The sequence below is a fragment of the Phoca vitulina genome, unplaced genomic scaffold (genome assembly GCF_004348235.1).
Source record: "Phoca vitulina isolate PV1807 unplaced genomic scaffold, GSC_HSeal_1.0 scaffold2, whole genome shotgun sequence".
NCBI lineage: Eukaryota > Metazoa > Chordata > Mammalia > Carnivora > Phocidae > Phoca > Phoca vitulina.
In genome coordinates this window covers 71,022,222-71,045,443 of record NW_022589705.1, presented here as the reverse complement: position 1 = coordinate 71,045,443, position 23,222 = coordinate 71,022,222, and the positions used below count along the sequence as shown (strand labels likewise).

At 46.5% G+C, this 23,222-nt stretch overlaps 2 protein-coding genes across 39 annotated transcripts in view; both read left to right on the top strand.

Annotated features, from left to right (window-relative positions):
* Positions 1 to 23,222, top strand: part of MACF1 (microtubule actin crosslinking factor 1) — a 335,178-nt gene that overhangs the window by 251,651 nt on the left and 60,305 nt on the right. For all 38 annotated transcript variants that reach the window (XM_032432513.1, XM_032432494.1, XM_032432505.1 and 35 more), the window contains 2 exons: positions 1,803 to 2,298; positions 2,971 to 4,442. In XM_032432513.1, coding sequence (XP_032288404.1) covers positions 1,803 to 2,298; positions 2,971 to 4,442 — 1,968 coding nt within the window. The remainder of the gene's footprint in view (positions 1 to 1,802; positions 2,299 to 2,970; positions 4,443 to 23,222) is intronic.
* Positions 18,613 to 23,222, top strand: part of KIAA0754 (KIAA0754 ortholog) — a 5,011-nt gene continuing 401 nt past the window's right edge. Inside the window, exon 1 of the mRNA XM_032419169.1 lies at positions 18,613 to 23,212. Coding sequence (XP_032275060.1) covers positions 19,832 to 23,212 — 3,381 coding nt within the window. The 5' untranslated portion in view covers positions 18,613 to 19,831. The remainder of the gene's footprint in view (positions 23,213 to 23,222) is intronic.

Sequence of the window (23,222 nt, the reverse complement as noted above, 5' to 3'; positions counted from 1 at the left end):
TTCTAAGTGCTCCTCCCTTAGGGAGGTTTGATCTCAGGCCTATACCATTGCAACATCCTTCTAATGGGCTTCTTTGTCTAGTGCATTCTCCACACGGTTACCAAATTATCTCCTTAACTCACACACCTGAATACATGAAAATGCTTCACTGGCTCTTGGCTGCCGATTGAACAAAGTCCAAGTACCTGCTCAGTGTCGTATATGAGGCTTTCCACAATCTGGTCCCAGTTTGTCTTGCCAGCCTCATTTCCCACTCTTCTCCCATATACCCAGGTTTCTGCACACACCGGGTAACTCGTCCTTTCCTTGAACACACCATACTCATACCGCTCTGTGCCTTTGCTAATCCTAGGCCCTTTGCTAAAATGGCTCTCTCTCTCTCTCACTGGGAGAACTTCCTTGTATCCTTTGTGAAGGCGCTCCTGACTTCCCTCGTCCACTTTTGTCATGTTCCACAGAATTAATCATCCTTACTTCTTGCTTTCACAGTGCCATGTTCACATCAGTGTTTATCATTCTTTTTTTTTTTTTTTTAAAGATTTTATTTATTTATTTGACAGAGAGAGACAGCTAGAGAGGGAACACAAGCAGGGGGAGTGGGAGAGGGAGAAGCAGGCTTCCTGCGGAGCAGGGAGCCCGATGCAGGACTCGATCCCAGGACCCTGGGATCATGACCTGAGTCGAAGGCAGATGCTTAACGACTGAGCCACCCAGGCGCCCCTATCATTCTTTTTTTACATTGTTTTAGTTCATCGTTTACGCATCTGTTCTTCCTTAAAGTCATGTCTTACTTACTTATGTACAGTGTGAGTGATGAATACTTTCCATAAATTATCTTACTTAATCCTTAAAATAGCCAAGATAAGTACTTTCTATCCTCATTTTATAGATGAGGAAGCTGAGATTTGGAGAACTTTAAAAACTCACCTAAGGTTATATATACAGCTCGCAAGTGATAGAGTCAGGATTTGAACCCAAGCAGTCTGATTCCAGAGCCTGTAACCCTAACTACTTTGCTGAGTGAAATAGTGGATAGAAAAGAGTAAAAAGACATGCTACTTGCTTTAAAGAAGCTCATTGTCTACTCATGCTATGTTGTAATGTATAGATTGTATGTGCTGTTGGAATTCCAAGAAAGAAACTAGGAAAAACAGACGTATAGAGAGTTGAAATGGCAAGCCCAGCCAGTAATATAGCTAGCTCTGGGTCCCAGGGTTCCAGACTTACAACTCAGAGGCCTGGGTTTTGTCTGGCAAAGCTGATGAGTGCCAATCCAGAAAACAAGGCCAACCTTAGTAACTGATATTGAAACAGAGTAGGACAAATAAGGAAGAAATAGAAGAGGCACAATCAATGACCCTTTCTTTCTTTCTTTTTTTTTTTTTTTTTAAGATTTTATTTATTTATTTGATAGAGAGAGACACAGCAAGAGAGGGAACACAGGCAGGGGGAGTGGGAGAGGGAGAAGCAGGCTTCCCGCTGAGCAGGGAGCCCGATGTGGGGCTCGATCCCAGGACCCTGTTAAGTGATCCCTGTCACACTGTTAAGTGACTTGAGCCGAAGGCAGACGCTTAACAACTGAGCCACCCAGGCACCCTCAATGACCCTTTCAAAACAAGTTTTTATTAAGCAGTTGTTAGAAGTGATACTGCATTTTCCTAGTAGCCTGGTCCTTGGATTTTCTAGTTTATTTTTGAAAGGAGTTGGCACTACTTGGCACAATCCAAAATCAGTTTTTGTTTTGACACTCTTTTTAGGTCTGTCTTTTCTCTCTAAACATCTTGATGTCATTTATATTACAGTTCATGCTGAAGGAGTTCGAAGCACGCAGGCAACAGCATGAGCAGCTGAATGAGGCAGCTCAGGGCATCCTAACAGGCCCTGGAGATGTCTCTCCATCCACCAGCCAAGTACAGAAAGAACTCCAGAGCATCAATCAGAAGTGGATTGAGCTGACTGACAAACTCAATTCCCGTTCCAGCCAAATTGACCAAGCTATTGTCAAAAGTACCCAGTACCAAGAACTGCTCCAGGACTTATCAGAGAAGGTCAAGGCAGTGGGGCAGCGACTAAGTGGCCAGTCGGCCATCAGTACCCAACCTGAGGCCGTGAAGCAGCAACTAGAGGAGACCAGTGAGATTCGATCTGATGTGGAGCAGCTGGACCATGAGATTAAGGAGGCACAGACACTTTGCGATGAGCTCTCAGTACTCATTGGGGAGCAGTACCTCAAGGATGAGCTGAAGAAGCGTCTGGAGACAGTTGCCCTGCCTCTCCAAGGTTTAGAAGACCTTGCAGGTAAGGTAGGGTAGGCACACACCGCTGACATTAGTGGCAAGCCAAAAGATTGGCTTCGTGATAATAGTCCCAAGAATCTAGGGTGACCTGTAAGCATCTTTTGGACTCAGACTAGTGTTACCCTAACCCTTTGTCCAGCTATAGTGAGAACCACTGTGGTTATCACACATTGACTGAGCACTAACAATATGTGAAGCTTTATATAGCATAATCCCGGAGATAAGAGCACTAATATCAATTTTGTCAGCAGGTAGAGATTCATGCTCATAGATATATTTATAGGTGGAGTTACACACATACTTTTACTAACACTCATTTGTACCATGTGCATGCACACACACACATGTACCATATTGCAGAATTAGATGCCTATGATGGTCTTGTACAAGAAGAATTTTATCATCAATTTGTTGCCTTTCTGTAGAAACATTTATGGCTTTTTACCAGCTTAGGAATAAAAGTTTACTTCTGTTACTCAGATCACCTTACAAGGTTGGTGTGAGGATTAAATAAGATCTAGTATATGAAGGAGACCAGCTTTGTGCTGCTTTTATGGTAGGCCCTCAGTTAACATTAGTTTCCTTCCCCTAAGATTAGCCCATATACTCTCAGCAAACATTTTAAATGCCATGTTCAGATTTGATTGGTTTAAATTTGATTTTCTCATTTCAGCTGATCGCATGAACAGACTCCAGGCAGCTCTTGCCAGCACCCAGCAGTTCCAGCAAATGTTTGATGAGCTGAGAACCTGGTTGGATGACAAACAAAGCCAGCAAGCGAAAAACTGCCCAATTTCTGCAAAATTGGAGCGGTTACAGTCTCAGCTCCAGGAGAATGAAGAGTTTCAGAAGAGCCTTAATCAACACAGTGGTTCCTATGAGGTGATTGTGGCCGAAGGAGAATCTCTGCTTCTTTCTGTACCTCCTGGAGAAGAGAAAAAGACTTTACAAAACCAGTTGGTTGAGCTCAAAAGCCACTGGGAAGAGCTTAGTAAAAAAACTGCAGACAGACAATCCAGGCTCAAGGACTGTCTGCAGAAAGCTCAGAAATATCAATGGCATGTGGAAGACCTCGTGCCATGGATAGAAGATTGTAAGGCCAAGATGTCGGACTTGCAGGTCACTCTGGATCCGGTGCAGCTAGAGTCCAGTCTCCTGAGATCAAAGGCTATGCTGAGTGAGGTGGAAAAGCGCCGCTCCCTGCTAGAAATCCTGAACAGTGCTGCTGACATTCTGATCAACTCCTCAGAAACGGATGAAGATGATATCCGGGATGAGAAGGCTGGGATCAACCAGAACATGGATTCCATTACAGAAGAACTACAGGCCAAAACAGGGTCTCTTGAAGAAATGACTCAGAGGCTCAAGGAGTTCCAGGAAAGCTTTAAAAATATCGAAAAGAAGGTTGAAGGGGCCAAACACCAACTTGAGATCTTTGATGCTCTAGGCTCTCAAGCCTGTAGCAACAAGAACCTGGAGAAGCTAAGAGCTCAACAGGAAGTGCTGCAGACCCTGGAGCCCCAGGTAGACTATCTGAGGAACTTCACTCGGGGCCTGGTAGAAGATGCCCCAGATGGATCTGATGCTTCCCAACTTCTTCATCAAGCCAAGGTCACCCAGCAAGAGTTCCTGGAAGTGAAGCAAAGAGTGAACAGCAGTTGTGTGACGATGGAAAACAAGCTGGAGGGGATTGGTCAGTTTCACTGCCGAGTCCGAGAGATGTTTTCTCAGCTGGCGGACCTGGACGATGAGCTGGACGGCATGGGTGCCATCGGCAGAGACACCGATAGCCTCCAGTCCCAAATTGAGGATGTACGGCTATTCCTCCACAAAATCCAAGCCCTCAGGTTAGACATAGAGGCCTCTGAAGCCGAGTGTCGGCAGATGCTGGAGGAAGAGGGGACTCTGGACTTGTTAGGTCTCAAGAGGGAGCTCGAAGCCCTGAACAAGCAGTGTGGTAAACTGACAGAGAGGAGCAGGGCTCGCCAGGAGCAGCTGGAACTGACGCTGGGCCGCGTGGAGGACTTCTACAGGAAGCTGAAAGCCCTCAATGACATGACCACGGCGGCAGAAGAGGGGGAGGCCCTCCAGTGGGTCGTGGGGACCGAAGTGGATCTCATCAACCAACAACTAGCAGATTTTAAAGTAAGTCTTGCCCTTGTTTTTTAATCTTTTGCTATCTGATACGTGTTTCTTTTCATGTAGCTTGGAAACCCGTTGTATATACATCGTAACTTCTGTCCCCGGGCTGCTATTCTTGCTTCCAACACCGCCAAAGCACACTGTCTGGAGACTAAACAGTCTCTTGAATTCCGGGCAACTGGTTTGAACATTTTTCTATTGTAATTTATCTCAGTGTTGATAACCAACTGAGGGTATAGAAAGAAATGTCCAAATGTTACTGCTTACTCTGAGAATCTCCTCTTGTGATTTGTAACAGCAGTGGATGTTTCTCCAGGTCCCTGTTTTTCAGTTGAGGTGTGAGAAGTCATAAGATAAACAAGGGTCATCTTCCTAAAGTGTTGATTTTTTTTTTCCTCATATTTCAGGGGAAAGTTATTGATGTATTATGAAATAAAATCAAAATTCTCATGACTTATTAAGATAAGACATGACACTTCAAAGAAGTTTCCCTCTTACAGCAGGCAGTGCTTAAGACTATACCCCAGACCCACAGGAGTACAAGTTCTTGGCCTATAGCAGAATTTGAAAAGCACTGCCCTAACTGCAAATATGTTTTAATTCTTTGCCTAAGTCAGAATTTCCAGTTCTGAGATTTTGTGAGTCAAAATTAAAACAACAGGGGAAGATGGAAGGAGTTGACTCAAAAATGCGATTTTGCCAGGTTAGGGGCTTGGAACTCTCAGGACTGTCTGTTGGGTCATGGCTCTCAGGATGGGAGCCTTTCATCCTGAGTTTCCTCTGTTGTCAATGCCAAAAAGGGCCTTACTGCACTGCTGGAGGCCCCTCTGCTGCTTTTCCGTCCTGGTGCACAGAGTAGATGTGGAAAGGCTACTGGCCGCACTTTGTTCCCATCCACACCATCATACTCCTGCCATCAGAGTTTGTTCTCTAGAGCACCCCCCCACCCCCAGCCCCACGCCTGTCAGGATTCTTTCGAGTACAGACACAGATGGAGAGATGGTGTTGACACCAGGTCAGAGCCCCATGGTCCTGAGAAAAGTTACAAGACCCAAGTACAGAAGGGTGGCTGTTTCAGAAGGGCCCTCAGCTTAGGGGATGTTCAGCTCTGAAGCGGGACATTGGCTGAAGACCCCTTACAGTGTCTGGAGACAGTGCACTTTGGAGTGACAAGTCACCGTTTTGGGGATTCTTGAGGCCCCAAATAAGGAGAGGGGAGGAAGGGAAAATTCAGACCCGTGAGCTCACATGTTTTCCTCTTAGAAACTCCCACACTTCCATTCCAGAGGCGGGGTGGCCTTTCTTGCTTCATCAGTGTGGTGTTCCTGCCTCTTCCACTGTAAGCACCTCAAAGGAGAGACTGTCTTCTACAGGCTCTGGGTTACCAACTAAATGAATTTCTTAGAAAACTGAAGCCTATCCCTTTGGGCTCCAAAATAGTTTTATCAAACTAGATTTTATATTTTATTTGCCTAATTTTCTAACCACTATGTTGTGCAGACGTTTTTCTTGATGAGGGCAGGTTAGTGTTAGTAAAAAGATGATGCTGTTCTCTCCAATGGTGATATCCTCAAGGATATTAGAGACATTTGGGGCTGCTTTGTATTGAATGTTCCTAAATGAGTGTGCAGGTTGAGTTGGGTATTGAAGTTCTTGTTTAGTGCCTCTTAGTGTGTGTGTAGCTTCTGTGCTTCCCCCTTACCCGGATAGCAGGTATTCTTTCCTCCTGCGGTTACTTCTCACTGCCGTCCCTGGGCCTGCCTTTAGCAGTCTGTCCCTTGCTTCTCATCTTCAGTGAGCTAGAAAATGAAGTAAACAAGCCTGTTAAAATTGCATTAAATACAAGCTGGAATATAAAAAAAGAGTCCACAGGCAGGCATACAGAGTGTTTGGATTTGAGGACAACTAATCATTTCCTTTTCATTTAATCCTTGGTTGCTAGAAACATTCTGAATTTTGATGTAGCTGGGAGATTTTAAGAAATTACTGGACATTACTGTATTTTATTTGTAGCCTAGTATGTAGCCTGGAAGTGCTCAGAGTTCGGTCACTGCTTAGTTGTTTATGATAGCATATTTATTTCACGGATTTCTAAGAATAAGCCTCCCACTACCAATACCCTGTGAAGGCTGGGACCAGACACTGATGAGCTGGTCACCTCAAAGTGTGTTTCTCGGCAGGGGACTGGTGTTGAAATGCAAGACTGGAAGAAAAGAGAGAGAAAGAGGGTGGTGGAGTTGTGTGCCCTGTGTGCATCCGCCTCAAGTTGGGGGCGCAAATCAGAAGCCTGGTTCCACAGGTCCACCTTATAAAGTCAAAGGCATTGGGAAGAGTTTTTGCCTCCTCCCAGCAAAGGCCTTTGGTCAGGAGGGGAGGAGCACACTCCTGGCTCTGCTCCTGCTGAGCTCATGGGAAGTGAAAACAATGGGAGGGGGAAAAGCTCAGTGTGTCAGTTCCACAGTCCCCTAGAGGCTGAGTAAAGGGAAGGTCTTTTTGGACGCATTCTGAGGACTGAGTCATTTTCATGGTTTGAGTATTGAGTTCGGGGTTAATGTGCTCTATATCCAGCAATGGATTAATCTTCCCTCGCTAAAGCAGCAGACCGGATTCATAAAGCGTGACTCTGCTTTCAGATTCAGAGTGTTTTTAATAAGTCAAAACCAGAGGGGTACCTGGGTAGCTCAGTTGGTTAAGCATCTGCCTTTGGCTCAGGTCATGGTCTCAGGGTCCTGAGATAGAGCCCTGTTGCCTTTTTTTTTTTTAATGGGATCAGACTCTCAGCACAAAATCTGCTAAAAAGAAGAGGATATGAGTCTGTAGACAGAAGCATGGGCTCTGCTCGGCCCTGGCTAACTCCACTGCGGATGGGCCGAATAGACAGATGAGTCAGGTCTGGGAACAACCCGGGCTTACTTGGGACTGTGCAGTAGTGCTGAGAAATGTGTAGAGAGGCAGCTTGTGGGAAAAGTTATTTCCTCCTTAAATGAACGTGAAAAACTGAAAGTCATGATTCCGAGGAAAGGCTTTTCCGTCAAATGCTTCTGAATAAATGATAGAATCTGGTCAGCCAGTGAGGATCTGTCAAATGGAAAGAGAGTCCTTTCCCACTCTAAACAGGCAAAGACCTCAAACCTTCCTGAATTAGGCACTTGACTGGGTTCAGTCATTCCAGAAATCTCAAATGAGAATGTTGAGCGTGTTTTCAGAAAACAGGAAGGAAAAGACCTTGGCTAATCTCTTCAGGAAATTCTGTTTTCCTGAACAAGAGAGTCAGTGATTATTGAGGAAAAGGAATTGTATGTGCATAACAGACACTAACAAGACCTTTATTTCACTGAAACTTAAGCCAAAGAAATCTTTTAACTCTGATGATAACAAGAGGCTTTCCTCATTTTGAAATTCCCTGTGCTAGTTTTATAGTCAAGAATTGAGATCGTTCTAAATCTCAAACCAACCCCTTCCTGTACACACACACACAGAGAGAGACACCCCTGCCCAAGAACCACCGTGGCCTCTCAGTCAGGAGGTTGGTGGTGGTTTGGGCATCAGGAGCAGTATCAAGAAACCAAGATGCCCTTTGTACTCTGTATTTCATGTGTTAATTTATATTTACTGTGTATTCAGGCCAGGCTTCAGATTCAGCACTCTACCACTCAGTGACAAGAAAAAACAAGTGGGAAAAATGGAAACCTTTTTAGGGTCTATAGGCTTCTCACAAAGGTTCACTTCACCTAATGGTGCATTGGAAGCATCCAAGCCCATTGGTCTTTTCCTTCTTTGCCTTTGAGGCTGTGCTGGTGGGATATACTAAGGCAGCAGGCTTGCTTAGGACTGTTCTCAATCCTAATTCAGGTTGAGCAGAACCCAGGGTCAGGGATTGTGCATGCTTACAGCCTTTGTCTGGAGACCTCAGTATCCCACCATAATGCCAGAACAAGAAAGCCCTGTAAACCTCTTCGTTTGATTTTTTTTGCTTCATGAGAGGCGAGTTTAGGCTTCCCTCTGAGCACACGTGAAAACTCTTAGAAGACAGGGCCTGACATGGAGCTGAAAGGCTGCCAATTTGCACAAAGATACTTTCCTGCCTTTCAAACAATTACAAAGACAGTATCAGCCCATCTACGGTTTTGCCAGTTAGATTGACTAGAGAATAAAGCAAATGAGATCAGCATTATCTACCTGCCCCTGGAAAGAAAGGAAATCACACTTGGTATGACCTGTCTGTCACCTAGAGGTTTCAGTATCTCCCGCTCTACAACAGCAAGGTAAGTTGAGTAGGCACCCCCTCTCCTGCCTCGTGCTGACCGTTGGCCTGTCTTGGTTTTCTTCCTTCCTTCCTTCCATGAGGCTACTCCCATAGGAACTACTAGGGTCCAAGGAAGGAAAGCGAATGCCCTAGAACAGGGTTTCTCAGCCTCAGCACTCTTGACATTTTGGGTGGATAGTTCTTTGTGGTGGGGGATTGTCCTGTGCACAGCAGGATGTTTAGCAGCCTCCCTGATCTCTACCCACTAGATGCCAGTAGCAACCCTTCCCCAGTGTAACAACCAAAAATGAATATCCAGACATTGCTGAACATGCCCTGGAAGGCAAAAATCTCCCTCGGTTGAGAACCACTGCCTTTGAAGAAAATTGCCACCTACGTGTGGGAAACTTCAGCTGGAAAAGGTGCTGGTTGATTAAGTTAAATATTTATGTAGCAGACGCCTTCTCATAATCTGGTTAAGACTGTGTGGTAGCAGCAACTGGCTCTAAGTCAGGCTTCCTTTAGGCCAAGCCCTGGATTCTTGATTTTTGCTGGTACTAATCCGTGTCTAGTTTAAAATTTCCTAGGCACTTTCCCTGGCGTCAGCAGTTTATTTTTTGTGGAGCTGTTGATGCAGGTGTTTGGTTGATGATGCATTTCTAAAGAGAAGAGGAACTCCCTGTGTGGAAATACTTCAGGAAGCTTCCTCGTTCTGTGCCTTTAAGGGGAGACTATGGTCTGTCAGTTGCTCTCCCAGAACTCACAGTTTGGCTGCTGATATTTATAACCCTTCGGAGACCACCCCTTACCCCCCACCCAAAGAATCCCAGTGCTCTGTAATAATCCTCTCCACCCCCGCTGTAGCAACTGGGTGGGGAGAAGGTGAAGAAGGTACCTTTAAGGACTTTAGGTTTGCTTCATGTTGAACTTTTTCCAGCCCCATTTTACAGTATCCCCATTAGTGTTTTAAATATCAGCATCACAAAGCAAAAGCCCAAGATTGCAGCCATTACATCATCTTAAAGGAGCCTCATGCCTCAGTGAAGGTAGTAAAACCAAATGGAAGGTCGTCAAGAAGGCGTTGATGGATTCCACCAAAAAAAAAAAAAAAAAAAGGTCTGGAAATTTTGATAGCAAGGGAAGATTTTAAAGCAACAAAAGAAAGGACTGAGCAGTTTGATCTGAGTTTACTGAAATCCTTCACATACCGTGTCAGCATGTAGCATTTGCAACTAAGGTTCACCATATGATTCTGTACACAAAGGAAGAAAAATATGTTTCCAGAAAAACTAGAATTTATCTCATGCAGAACTTGGGTTCATTGTTGAGTATTTGATTAGTGAACACGGTTGAGATAAGCACAGACTTGCAGAACAGGACGGTTTCTTATTGTGTCTGGAAATGAACGGTAACCGGTCTCAAGCCTTGGCCTAGTCGTCAGCCTTAGCTTCAGAAAAATCCTAGGCACTTTCAAGCTAGCTGGCTGGCACGTGAGCCATAGCATAAGCAGAGAACCTCTAGGAAGCACAATGAGTTGCTCTGAAGGGCACTTGATTGTTAGGGTTGGTTGGTTCACCAGGAATGAAATGAGTCCCACCGGGAGTCGTGTCAGGTCACTGCACCAAAGCATCACTGCACCAAAGGGCTGTCTCCTGCCAAACGGATTCTTCCCAAGTCTCAGCTGCCCTGGTTGGGAAAACCTAGCTATGGGAAGAATGTGCTCCCTCCCCACCTTCCTTAATACTTAGCCACTACCACTACCGAGTGCTTTTCAAATACCAGTCTCTGGTATTGGCCGTGGAAGATTAATGGGATACACTTACTCCCTAGGCCTTCACAAGCTGTTTTCCTACTACTAGCACTGTAATTTGAAATGTGGACCTTTCAGAATTTTGGCCACTCCGGGATAAGAATAAGTGCTACGTGGTGGTTGGGAGGAAGGGGCTCCTTATTCCTTTCAGTCCATTCTTACTGAGCACTTGCTCTGTGCCAGGCCTCTTTGAGGGGACAGTGTGTTACGGGAAGCGGGTACAAGGGAGTACAGTGGCAGTGACGTGTGGTGGCAAGTATGGTGAGAGACACCCTAAGTCTAAGTGAGCTCAAACCCTAACCCCCCATCAATAAGACATTTAAAATTCCAGTTGCAGACAAGAGAACTGCAACTTGAAGGTGTTATAGTATCTTGTTCAAGCCAACAGCAAGTGACTGTTAGAGCAGGGATTGGAAAGGTTTATTTGGCACCAAAGGCCATGCTTGACCAATAGTTCTCAACTGGGGGCAGTTTTGCCCCTTAGGGGACATTTGGCAATATCCAATGACATTTTTGACTGTCATAACTGGAGAGGCTGCTACTAGCATCTTATTCAGCCCACTTCTAGAGAGAGGTGGGGGTTTGATATTTTTCCCCCCTCTTCAGATGCCATGACAAGTAAGAGTTAACTGACAAAAGAGTTCCACTGCTTGGCAAAGCTTCATGGTTTTCCTCCCTTTTTTCAAAAATTAGTTAACAAATGGTGTTAGTTCTGAGAGTGACTTACACAGATCTGTTGGATAAAGTCAGGATCCTGGTGAACTAATTTGAGTCAGTGGCTAAAGAATTCTCTTAATGCTTGACCAGTCCCCACCCCACCCCGCCACAAGGCTCCTGCTGTGGAAATCAATCAGCTGTGTATCTCAGGCTGCTTCCTGTAGGGTGTGTTATGGAATGGCATCAGCCCCTGCACCAGCTGGGAGTCCGATCTCAGTGTGATTTTATCAGACTTTGTCTCTTTTGAGCCTTGCTGTTTGGAACAAAGGATCCTCTGTTAGGAATGCAGAGAGCTTCTCTGATTGGACAGCAAGCGTGTACGCACATGGTTCCCACAGAAAAAACAAAGTGTGCTGTAGCCTTCTAGAACGTGGCCCTCCAAGATGCTTTTCCCTTAGCTTCTGTCTGTTTTCACCCTTCTTTCTGTGGATGCTTATCCTTCACCCAGATCAATGTAGGAGCCACCTGATCTGAGGGATTAAATGATGGCATCCTTCAGAATTGGTCTATATCTGTGCCCCTAGTCTTTTCCTTCTCCAGCCATGGAAACTCCATATTTGATCCCCACTATTTTTCCAGTCTTATTTCCTATATGGACCACCCATCCACTCCATCCACTCATCCCAAACACTCCTTATACATTTTGCCTATTTCTACCCAAACCTCAAGGTTTGATTCAAGTCCCGTGTCTTCCCCAAAGCCTCCTTGATCTACCCAGCTCACTACTTCTCCTGTTCACCTAAACCACTTAAGATGTGTAACTCATTTGGCCTTTATCATAGACTGCCAAACTTTGGTGTTTTCTGATTCTGTGCATTTGACCCATCTCTAATCTCAATAAATTCATTTTTGTGTCCCTCAAAGTAGTTCACATATTGGTGTGCATATACTTGGAGATTAGTGACTGACTGGATGAGTGCTCTTTTATTTCTCATAAGCCATGTGAGCTCTGGGATTCAAAAATGCTGTCTACTTTGCAAGACTTGAGGCAATCCTGTGAATCCTGAGAAATTCTAATTCTAGCCTAGATTCCTCCCCTCTCCTTGCCTGTGGATTCCCTTCCTTCTCTACTAGTTAGCATATATTAAAGGAACACAATTTCACTTTGATATTAGCCTGAACGAAACAAAGAAAGAAATCTGCTACTTCAAGTGCACTTAAGGAAAGCCAGATCCTGAAATATTGTCTTGTAGTTGTTATCCATCACGTTAGAGTCATTGTCACCAACCCGATTAGTTCACGGCTAGGAAGAGTCTTCATATTTCATGCAACTTAGTGTAGTAAAAAAGAAAAAAAAATGAAATGAGTTGGAGTCAGAAATACCCAGCCTTGAATTCTGGCTCTATCATTTACTAGCTGAGTGACCTTGGGGGAAATTACTTAACCTCTCTGTAGAATTGCTTTAACTATAAAATGTGAAATGGTAAATCATACCTTTAGAGTTTTTATGAGAGTTAAATGAAGTGTTATAGATGAAAGCACTAGGCATATATTAAGTGCTCAGTAAATGAAAATAATCTCTTATTTTTAAAAAAATGTATCCAGGCATACAAATTAGAATATTATGAAATCTTTTTAATAAGAAGTTACGCCGTTGGTGCCTAGAGATAATTATTCTCCAGAAGATTTGCTCTAAGGCCCAGTACCCGATTAGATTAGTTCTTTCTCTTCTTGGAAAAATGGAAATTATGAGGGTACAGTAAAATTAGCTCAGTGGCAGCCGTGAAACAAGTGGATGGACAAATAGCTTTCCTGAGCAGTTTTTTGTGGGGAACAAGTATAGAGCTGGTTTCTAACCTTAGAGTTGCAGTATATAGGCAGTGTAGGTCATGACTCGTAACACAAATTTAAACATACTTTATGTACACATACATACATACACATGTTTGCTTACTTACTCATTAACTTATTAACTTATTCATATCAAAATCCCACAGCCAGCATGTTTTTCTGAGACCATTTTGACCTTGGCTTATGTGCTCTACAAATCAGTGTTATTTTCATATCATTAACCAGAATTAACCAGAAGCCATTACCAGCTCAGTGACTTCCCCAGTAACTCAGAGTTACCCATCAGATCAGCTTTCATGACCTCAGGGTCCTTGGCCTAATTAGCTTTTAACATAGACCATGTTATCTTCTTCTGTTGCCATACAATGGCAAGTACTAAGTCAGCCTCTTTGGGAGAGACACCTCTTAATATTAATCAGTCTTTAATTAAAACATTGAGGTGTGAGGGGGAAAAGGTATCAGCTTAGTTTCAGAGGAAAGCAGCTTAAAAAACACAGATACACTTAATCTCTGTGCCAAGCATATATACCAAATCCAGATAGTTTTACAGAAAAGCTTTAATCCTTCACAGTTTCAGCAGACATGTTTTTAATATTCGGTTATATGTATATATGAGTCAAGGGAAGAAGATGCTAAGAATTCAAAGAAATTGAACTTCTCTGAGGCCTCCTCTAGCTTGAATTCATTGCATCTAAGTGACCCATTTAATGTCTCTGTCATCTTGCAGTTCGTTCCCAGAGGAAAAGCTCTGATTTGGGTCTAGTCCTTTACATTCAAACCTAAGTTGGTTGTTTATTGATCGATGGTAAGAATTGCTTTGGTAGGGGTGCCTGGGTGGCTCAGATGGTTAAGCGTCTGCCTTCGGCTCAGGTCATGATTCCAGGGTCCTGGAATGAATGTTTACGTTTTCAAATAGTTTCTTCCCCTTTGCTACTATTTTATAGGACAATTATGCCCTCAGGAATACAAGACTAACGCTACAGCATTATTTTAAGTTTATATTATCCTTAACCTCTACCTCCTATCTGGTCAGTTGTGAAGTCCAAATATTCTGTCTCTGTGATTTCCTTCACAGCTCCCTTCCTGATTTTCATGAGTTCAGGCTTTTGTTACCTCTTGACTGAACTGCAAAGTCCTCCTGATTGCTCTACCTTCAATCTCCCCCATCTACAGCTTATTCTGTACATACACCAATGCAGTATCATCAGACATAAGCTCAAATCTTAACAGCCTGGATTTTCAATAGCTATGCTACTTTGGATAAGTAAGTTTACCACCTCAAGCTTCATTTATAATTTAAGAATTTGGATTTTTAAAATGAGATCATGTATATTAAATGGCAGTTTAATGAGCACCCAGTCCCAGATTCTTGGGAGACTTTCCTCACACCACTCAGTAACTCTCATGAGCCCCTAGTAAGTTTAAATAAGTAAATCTCAATATCATAATGGTTTTCTGAATAAAGCATAAATTCGTGCTTGGCATTCAAGGGCCTTGGTGAACTGGCCTTGAGCTACTTACCACTCTGACCTCTCATTTTTCCCTTTCATACACCCTGTACTTAAGCCATGCTGACTTTGAATTTGCTTCTTTAGGGTCCCTGTCTCTAGCGTTTCACTTAGAAATCTTGTCTTCACCATCCCTACATATCCACATCCTAGTGAGTAAATGTAATTCCCTCCATTAAGCCTTCCCTGATTTCCCCTGCCTTCGTTCCCTCCACTCTTCTGTCCAGTCTTTTCTAATTCGCAGAGCCCCGTGCTTTTGTCATTACTATCTTGTTGAGTAGCTAAAAGAGGGATTAATACACTGTCTTTTGGAAGGTCTGCAAGCAGGAAAGGTCTTACAGGGGTCATGAGAGTTCCTGCAGAGTGTGTGGAAAGTTTTCTCATGGGTTTGGAAATACATGTGAGCTCACAGAGCATCAAAATCCTTAGTATCCCATTTAAAAGAAGCTTCACATCACATTGTATTGCTTAATGAGCCACTCTGTAGCCATCTTTATGTAATAAAAACACCTTAGGATGGTAGTTACTGATGCCCAACAGGTACAGACTAATACTGTGGAGTTTCCACTTGCCACTAAATAAATGCTTGTAAAGTCTAGCGAGCCTAAGATAAAAGGCATTTTGTAGATTTAAAATGTGCAAGATGTAACCAGTCTTCTGTATCCCCCTCTAATCAGAACTAATCCCCCAAGACAGAGGTGCATGAAAAGGCATTAAAGAATCTGGGGAAGTGTGGATCTGGGTCTCCAGATTGTCCTTATGGGGCTGGTGGTTTAAGACTGGAGCAAAGGCAAAATGTTGGGTTCAAAACTTGGAGAGGGAGCTGTGTTAGGGTGTGAGGAGACTCCACCCAGCTGTCTTTAATTAAGAAGAAAGCAGGAAGGGCCAGGATTGTTCTTTCTAATAAGTTCACTGAAAGAAAATCTGACACCAAATTTCGTTCTTAGGAATTTCAAAATAAGTAGAGAATTCTTTGAACTCTGTAATCAACTAACTGGAAACTAATTTGAAATTTGGCTTCAGCACTTATATTGGTGGTTATAGGAGTGGGGGAAGCATCCAAAGAGGTTCTCTGGAGCTCCCTGTACTTGTCTTTTAAAAAGTTTACACACGGCATGTGAAATGAACAGATGCTTTTTTTGTTGGAGCTATCAGGGTAACAAGAGGCTGAAAGCTATATCAGGTATTTATTTCAGTCACTGAGACGGCATTGGCAGAGTTCCACATACCAAAACTAAAGAGAAACTCATGAACACATTAAAAAAAAAATAAGACATGGAGGAAAGAGCCTGTGCTCCTTTCCTGATTTCTTCCTGAACACATACTGATGATAAAAAAGGAGCAATGCACTCAGATAGCACTCTCTGGCTTCTTTTTTTGTGGTGGGAGAGAGAATTGGGCAACTTTATGTAATCCTTTCTATAAGACTGTGTTCGAATTTTGGGGAGATTTCTATATAATAGTCTCTTAACACTTTAGTCAGAGAGTGTAACTTAAGCCAATAAATACTTCGAATTTGAACTTCATAGTTGTTAAAATGCCCTCCTTATTTATATTACAATATGGAGCATTTGGCCAAGTAGTGAGAATAAGGTAGATAGATAGGTGTGGGGAGGGATTAAGAAGACTGAATTAGTTGGCACCTGACTTGGTGAGGAAACAGGAAAGGAATTTCTGGCCATGAAGTTTGTGATTCCACATCAAGATCATTCTTTATAATGGAATAACCACCCACCCTAGTCAAGAGCCAGAATTCCTCAGATTCTTCCAACCAGAGGGGCCTGGCACACTAAACAGTCTGTTATGATATCTGAACACTTAAGTGAGTGTATTTGGCCAGGGAGACTTGCTAGTGAAATTGATCTTGCCTTCCCTGGGTTTTTCCAGTTGTACTGAATAATTAAGGAAAATTAAGATCCAGATTCCCTGAAATGTTAAGTATCAGATCTGTAAGCTGATCGTACTTTAGGATTACAGTGTGTCAGAGTTAGAAGGGACCTTAAAATTCATCCTGAACAAACTGATTGAGGATTTGTTTCCCCAAATCCTTGCCAAATGATTGCATGAATTTCTGCTCAAACACCTCCAGGGTCAGGAAAGTCATCACTTTAGGGGACACTCTATTCTTTGAATAGCTGTGAAAAAGCTTTTTGTTGGTTCCAAATCTGCCCTTGGATCTTAGTGTGCCAGCTTAAAGAGACATCCAGAACAAGCCTCCTTCCTCCCACATCCCAGCCCTTCAGATACTTCACGTTGATCACATTGCCTGGAACCTTCTCTAGGTCAAACATTCTTGGTTCTTTCTATTGTTTGTTCCTCAGGGGACAAGGTTTCTAGTGTCTTGTAGTATAGGACCAGGAAGACTCAGGATTCTGGTATGGCTTCTTTAAAACTTTTAGAACTAAAGAAAAAGTTAGAAAGGCTATCAAGACACAATCTAGTCTATCCCCTTCCCCTTCAGTTTACAGATGGGGAGATAGTCCTTTGGATTTGAGAGGGCAGAATTGATCAGCAGTCTCTTTTGAAGTGAGAAATGAAGTATAACACATTTTGCCAGTAAACGGTCTTTTTTGAGTTTCTTAATTCTTTTTTTTAAGAACTCATGACCCCGAGATCAAGAGTGGCATACATGCTCTACCGACTGAGCCAGGCAGGCACCCCTTTAGTTGCTGAATTCTGACCAAAGGCTTCAGCCCACACCTCATTTTTGCCAAGGACCTCTTTGGCTAAGTTAAGCCTAAGGCTCAGCTTGGGGGTTCACTGCCAGATCTCCATGTGCCAACTATTGGCTTCTCTCACTGTTTGTGTAAAGGATAGAAATAACTTTTACAAAGTTTAACCATCTATATTGACTACATGGTTCAAAAGAGATTCAGAAATTTTAATAGACTTTGTTGCTTCATAAAATCAGAAAATGACCATCACAAAGGTAGCAGAGTATTGCACCCCTTCAGAAATGCAGCTGTCTCTGTTGGACAGTTTCCTGGGTTGCCCTTTGAACTTTCCTGGTTTAAATAACAGTTACCAGGTGATTAGATGGCTTTTCTAAAAGCCAAAAACTGTGGCCCGGATTGTTGGCCACTTTTCTCTTTCGTATTTTCCGTTTTGAGACTTGAAATACAGACGCATGCTTTTGAGCTGGCTCCAGGGAGGCTCAGGTTTCCTTGGATGTGCGCAGCAATAAAGGAGCCCAGGTGTTAGGGCGTGGGTCTCTGCTGCCTGCGTCTCCACCGCCCCGCCCCCCCTCCTCAGTCATTGCCACCTCTCAAGTCTGCGGGCAGAGCAATTCTGGTGGGAGGATGGACCGAGACCTGATGTACTGGAGAAGGGAAAGAGAGAAGGTGCCTAGAGTTCATCCAATAACTTGGCCTCTGGGCGTAACAGAATGCCTTCGGAGACCGGAAAGTGCCGGGTTTAAGCCTAGTGTTCTTGGGCCCGGCAGGGGCGCGCTAAAGGTGACATTGGAGGGACTAGGACAGCCTTTGGTGGTAGAGCTGGAGCCGAGAGCCATGCGTGCAGCCCGCGGCAACCGACGCGACCCCGCCGGCAGATGGGGCCCCGAGCGGCCCCTGCCAGAACCCGCTGGCTGTGGGGAGGCGGGGGCGCCCCTCTGGGTTCGCTCGCCCTTGGGCTGGGCTCGGAGCCCGGCGGGTCGGGACGCTGGCTGGGGGGGGCGGGGGCGGCGGCAGGGGGGTCGGGCCAGAGGGAAGAGGGCGGGGCTTTCCTTTGTCAGGGGATTTGCGCGGCGCGGCCGAGCCTCGCGCGGGTACCGCCCCCCTCCTCTCGCCCTCTCTGGGGGCGGGGCTCTCCCTCGGGCCCTGGGGCGCGGTGGGCGTGGGCTCTGTGAGCCGAGCGGCTGGAGCCCCGGCTTCCTGGCCCCGAACCGCGCAGAAGCGCCGCCCCCTCCGCCTCGGCCTCCAATCCTCTCCGCCGCCCCGTTCCCCTCGGCTCGGGTCGCTCCTTTTCCCTGCCCCCGCCGCGGCTCCGCCTCCGCCCTCCTCCCCTTGGCTCTCCGCGTCGCGCTCCCGGGCTTCCAGGGGGGCTGCCCGGGCGGGGCGGGGCGGGGCGGGGCGGCGCGGCGGCGCGGGGAAGGGGGAGGAGAGCCGCCCGCCAGCCCAGCACTTGCAGCGAGCGGCGGGTGAGCGGGCCGCTCTGTGTGAGGGAGGAGGGCTCGCCCCCGCCCGGCCCGAGCGGAGCCTTTTGTTCCCAGCCAGAAGTTTGCATGCCGGGACCGTGACAGCTGCGGGCGGGGAGGACGGCGGGGCCGCGGGGCCGGCGGTGGCGGAGAATAGAGGCGGCTGCTTGACATGCAGCCCACGGCGCGGTGGCTGCGGACCGGGGACTGGCGGCGGCGGGGGAGGCGGCGCCCACAGCACGCGGGACTCAGCTGCCGGAGGGACAAACTAACTTCCTGAGCGCGGGACTGGAGGCCGGCGCAGCCCGGAGCCACCTGCCAGCCTGCGGTGAGGCATTCCTGGCCCTCGGGGCGCGCGGCACGGCGCGGGGGAGTGGGCCGCGCTGAGCGAGCCCTTGGACCGGCCCTCGGCCGCTGCTGCAGCCTGCCGGCCTCTCAAAGGCCCGGCGCCGGGCTCCACTCGCCTTGTTTTGCGGCCACAGCGCAGGGCTGTTCTGGGAGCCACAACAATGCCATGATGTTTTGGAGACAGGAAGCCCCAAGCTGGCCCCGAATGAAGGACTTCCTGTGTTTAAAGTTGCAGGAATATCCGCCGACCAGCCCAGTTCAAATGCAAACACCCGAACTAGGAAGGACGAAGGGCTAATTCAGACCAGCTGGACTCTCCAGGACTGGAACTGAGGATAAAATGAAAGGAATTCTTAGGAGCTTGGGCCATACTTGAAGACTGGGGAGGCTGTGCCATTGTTATTAAAGGACACAATTGGTATAAAGCTTCTTCCAACTCTGGGTGAGAAGTGAGTGGAACTAGATTCTGAAAAAGACTTGTCAGTATCAGATGGGGTTTTTTTTGTTGTTTTTTACTGACTGAATTAGAAACAGCAGTGCTCTTAAAAGACACACAAAAGAAGCCATACGAGGAATTATTTTGTTTGTTGACTAAATTATACCACTTAACTGTCTGCAACTATGAGGCTGTTAGCCTGTGAGGAAAAAGCTGTTTCTTTTAGAGCTTCTCCCAGAATGGTTTCAGAGTTGGACTTGCAGGCCTTTCTGGAGGGCCGATCCAATTGGTGGTCCCCGGTTGTGAACATGTAAAAGGATTTTTAACTTATGCAGAATGCATTTTTGGGTAACTGGTGAAAAACTTTTAAAAGGTTGATGTTTCATCTTGATTGAAAAAGTATGGGTAAGCCACTCAGCAGGCCAGACTGTTTAAGGCAGAACCCCACCTGCCTGGGGAAAGGAGAGGAAGAAGATGGCTATATAGAGGATTGTTATGTTCCACAGCGATCTATATATGATACAATGAGGATAAATGAACAAATTGACCAGGGGTCAAAGCTTAATCAGACATCAAAAAGCACCATGGAAAAGATGGAAGGAGGTACTATATCCAGCAATGGTACGTTAGGAGCAGCATCTAATGTTTTTGAATCTAGAGCCCCAGAAGGCAAAAAGCTGGATGAGAGGATAATATTTGATGCACTAAAGTTAAGCAGCGATGTGCAGAAGTCAGCACCCGTGCCACCCAGAAGGCGACCAAATGCAGAACGCAAAGATAATGTTAACAGGAGATCATGGAAGTCCTTCATGCCACCCAATTTCCCAGAATTTGCAGAAAGGATAGAAGCTTCTCTCAGTGAGGTTTCAGAAGCTGGGGCTTCAAATCCTTCCTTGCAAGAGAAGAAGGAATCCAGTTCTGCATTAACAGAAAGTTCTGATCGTTTGGACCACAGGGAACCTCAGTCAGAGTCAGTGACTCTGGAACATGTGTCCAAATCCATAGATACTCCAGAAGTGCAGGATGTGAAAAATTTAAGCGGAGAGTGCCAGGACTTCAGATCGCAGCCGCACAGTGAGCGCTCTCCCCATGAATTCCAGCATCTAGAATCAGAAGCTGCAGCTGCAAGTGGTAGCACAGATGTAATGCAGGAACACAGATTCTCAAGTGCAACCTGGCCCAGAGCCATGAAAAGTTTGGCTAAGGGAGGCTTCAGCGAGAAGCAGCACCCCCTTGGGGACACAGCCTGTACTGTGGAACTGCCGCCTCTCTCCCCTTGCCTGAGTGAAGAGCTATTGGATCCAGAATTGCATATTCTCATAACTCCCAGCCTGAGAGAGAAAACAGAGTCTGAGCTAAAGTTTGAGGAGGATGAGCGATGGATCATGATGGAAGCCGAGGAGGAGTGGGAGGGAGAGAAACTGTCAGAGAGAGGAAAGATTTTTCTAACGGCAGATGAGAAAAAGAACAGCCTGGCAGATATTTTTGAAGGACGAGAACAAGCAAACACTTTAGCAGTGGCAGAGGATGGGACCGATTGCTCAGCTGCTGTCTTGAGAACTGTTGACCACCTAGCTCTTGGTCAGATTTGTTGCTCTGATGACCTACAGTCAGCTAAGAACCATTTGGCTTCTGTTCTCGAGGATACACCTCTGGATTACAGTTGTGTTCTCACAGGTGAGAGTGCTGTAGGGGAGCTGACAAACAGAACTGCTCAGGGGCTGGAGGGTCTTGTTTCCGACTTAGAATGTACTGTTGGTCCTCTTGATTCAGAGCAGCTCTCTGACACAGATTCAGTGCAGATGTTTCTTGAACTTGAAAAGGAGTGTTTATGTGAAGAAGGAGTAACTCCTCTAGCTGAGCTAGAGAATCAAGCCTCTTCTGAAGGGCTGGCCCCATCCCAGGATGCAGAAAATGCACTTGTAATTAGTCATTTTCCAGGGGCTGCCTTAGAAGAGGAACGCATGGGCCTTTTAAATGTAAGGGTAAAAGACTCTGATACTGGATTGGATTGTGACTATTTTAATGCCCTGGATTCTTCTCAGGTGCCTAATGCTATGGAACTTATTGTCTGCTCTGATACCAGGAGAGACACTTCCACTGTTAGTGAGGAGGAGCGTGAAAAAGTGCCTTCTAGCCCCGAGACTGTAGGGGAATTTAAGTTCAGACACCCAGCTGATCTGGAGTCACTGGGAAAGCTTGACCCAGGAGGACTGCCCAACTCTGATCACAGGGCTTCCCAGGAAGACGACTTATCAGGCTTTGTAGCTGAGCTGGCCAAAGAAAATGGCAGTTTGTCCCAGGTAGACTGCAGTCACCCTGAGGGGAATGTTGAAGAGTGTGTTGAGAGGGTCCCCCTCAGTCGTGCTTTTAGCTATGAACTAACAGATGTTACCTCAGGACCTGAAGTAGAGGTGTTCTCATGTGATTCACATTTACTAACAGATGAGATTCATTTGGAAAGTGAGAAAGGAGCTATTAATCAAGAAAATAGCAGTCTGACTTCCTTGGGAAACGTGGATCCTTGTGAATTGTCCAAGGAGAAAGTTTGTGATGAGGGTGGGGAGGGGCAAGAGCTGGGTTACGAAGCCAGGCTTTTGGAGGATCAAGCCCCAGCGTATGTTCACAGAGCCTTCCTGGAGCATATCTTCCAGGATCTCCAGAGGAAGTCTGCAGAGTCAGATACTCCAAATCTGCCCCTGCTGGTTGGTGGACTGAGACAGAGCGGAGATGGAGTGGAAGCTGTAAATGATACAAAGCCCGAGCTGAACGTGGCATCATCGGAGGGCGGGGAGACAGAAATGAGAGATTCAGAATCATTGCTGAGTATCTTTCTGGAGGAACAAGTTACCAGGGCTAGTAGTGCTGAGCCCATTTTGGAAGGATGGATACCCATCCCACAGAAGCCTGCCCCAGCGGCTGCAGTGCTCCGCCCAGAGGAAGGTGTCCCAGATGCTGCGGCGCCTGCCCCAGAGGGAGCTGCTGTGGCTGCTGCAGTGCCTTTCCGGGGGGAAGACGTACCAGTTGCTTCGGTGGCCACCATAGAGGCACGTGTCCCAGTTGCTTCAGTGGTCACTGTAGAGAAGGATATGCTGGCTGCTGCCCCAGCTGTTGCAGTGCCTGCTTCTGAAGGGACTGCTCCAGCTGCTGCAGTGACCATCATGGAGGAGGATGCACCAGCTGTTGCAGAGCCCACCACAAGGGATGACATCCCAGAGGGATCTGTCACCCCAGCTGCTACAGTGCCCACCCCGGAGGAGCCTGCAGCCCCAGCTGTTAGAGCACCCACCCCAGAGGAGCCTGTCACCCCAGCTGATAGAGCACTCACCCCGGAGGAGCCTGTCACCCCAGCTGTTAGAGCGCCCACCCCGGAGGAGCCTGCAGCCCCACCTGTTAGAGCACCCACCCCGGAGGAGCCTGTCACCCCAGCTGATAGAGCGCCCACCCCGGAGGAGCCTGTCGCTCCCGCTGTTAGAGCGCCCACCCTGGAGGAGCCTGTCGCTCCAGCTGTTAGAGCGCCCACCCCGGAGGAGCCTGTCACCCCAGCTGATAGAGCGCCCACCCCGGAGGAGCCCATCACCCCAGCTGTTAGAGCGCCCACCCCAGAAGAACCTGCAGGCCCAGCTGTTAGAGCGCCCACCCCGGAGGAGCCTATCACCCCAGCTCTTAGAGCGCCCACCCCGGAGGAGCCTGTCCCTCCAGCTCTTAGAGCACCCACCCCAGAGGAGCCTGCAGCCCCAGCTGATAGAGCGCCCACCCCGGAGGAGCCCGTCACCCCAGCTGTTAGAGCAC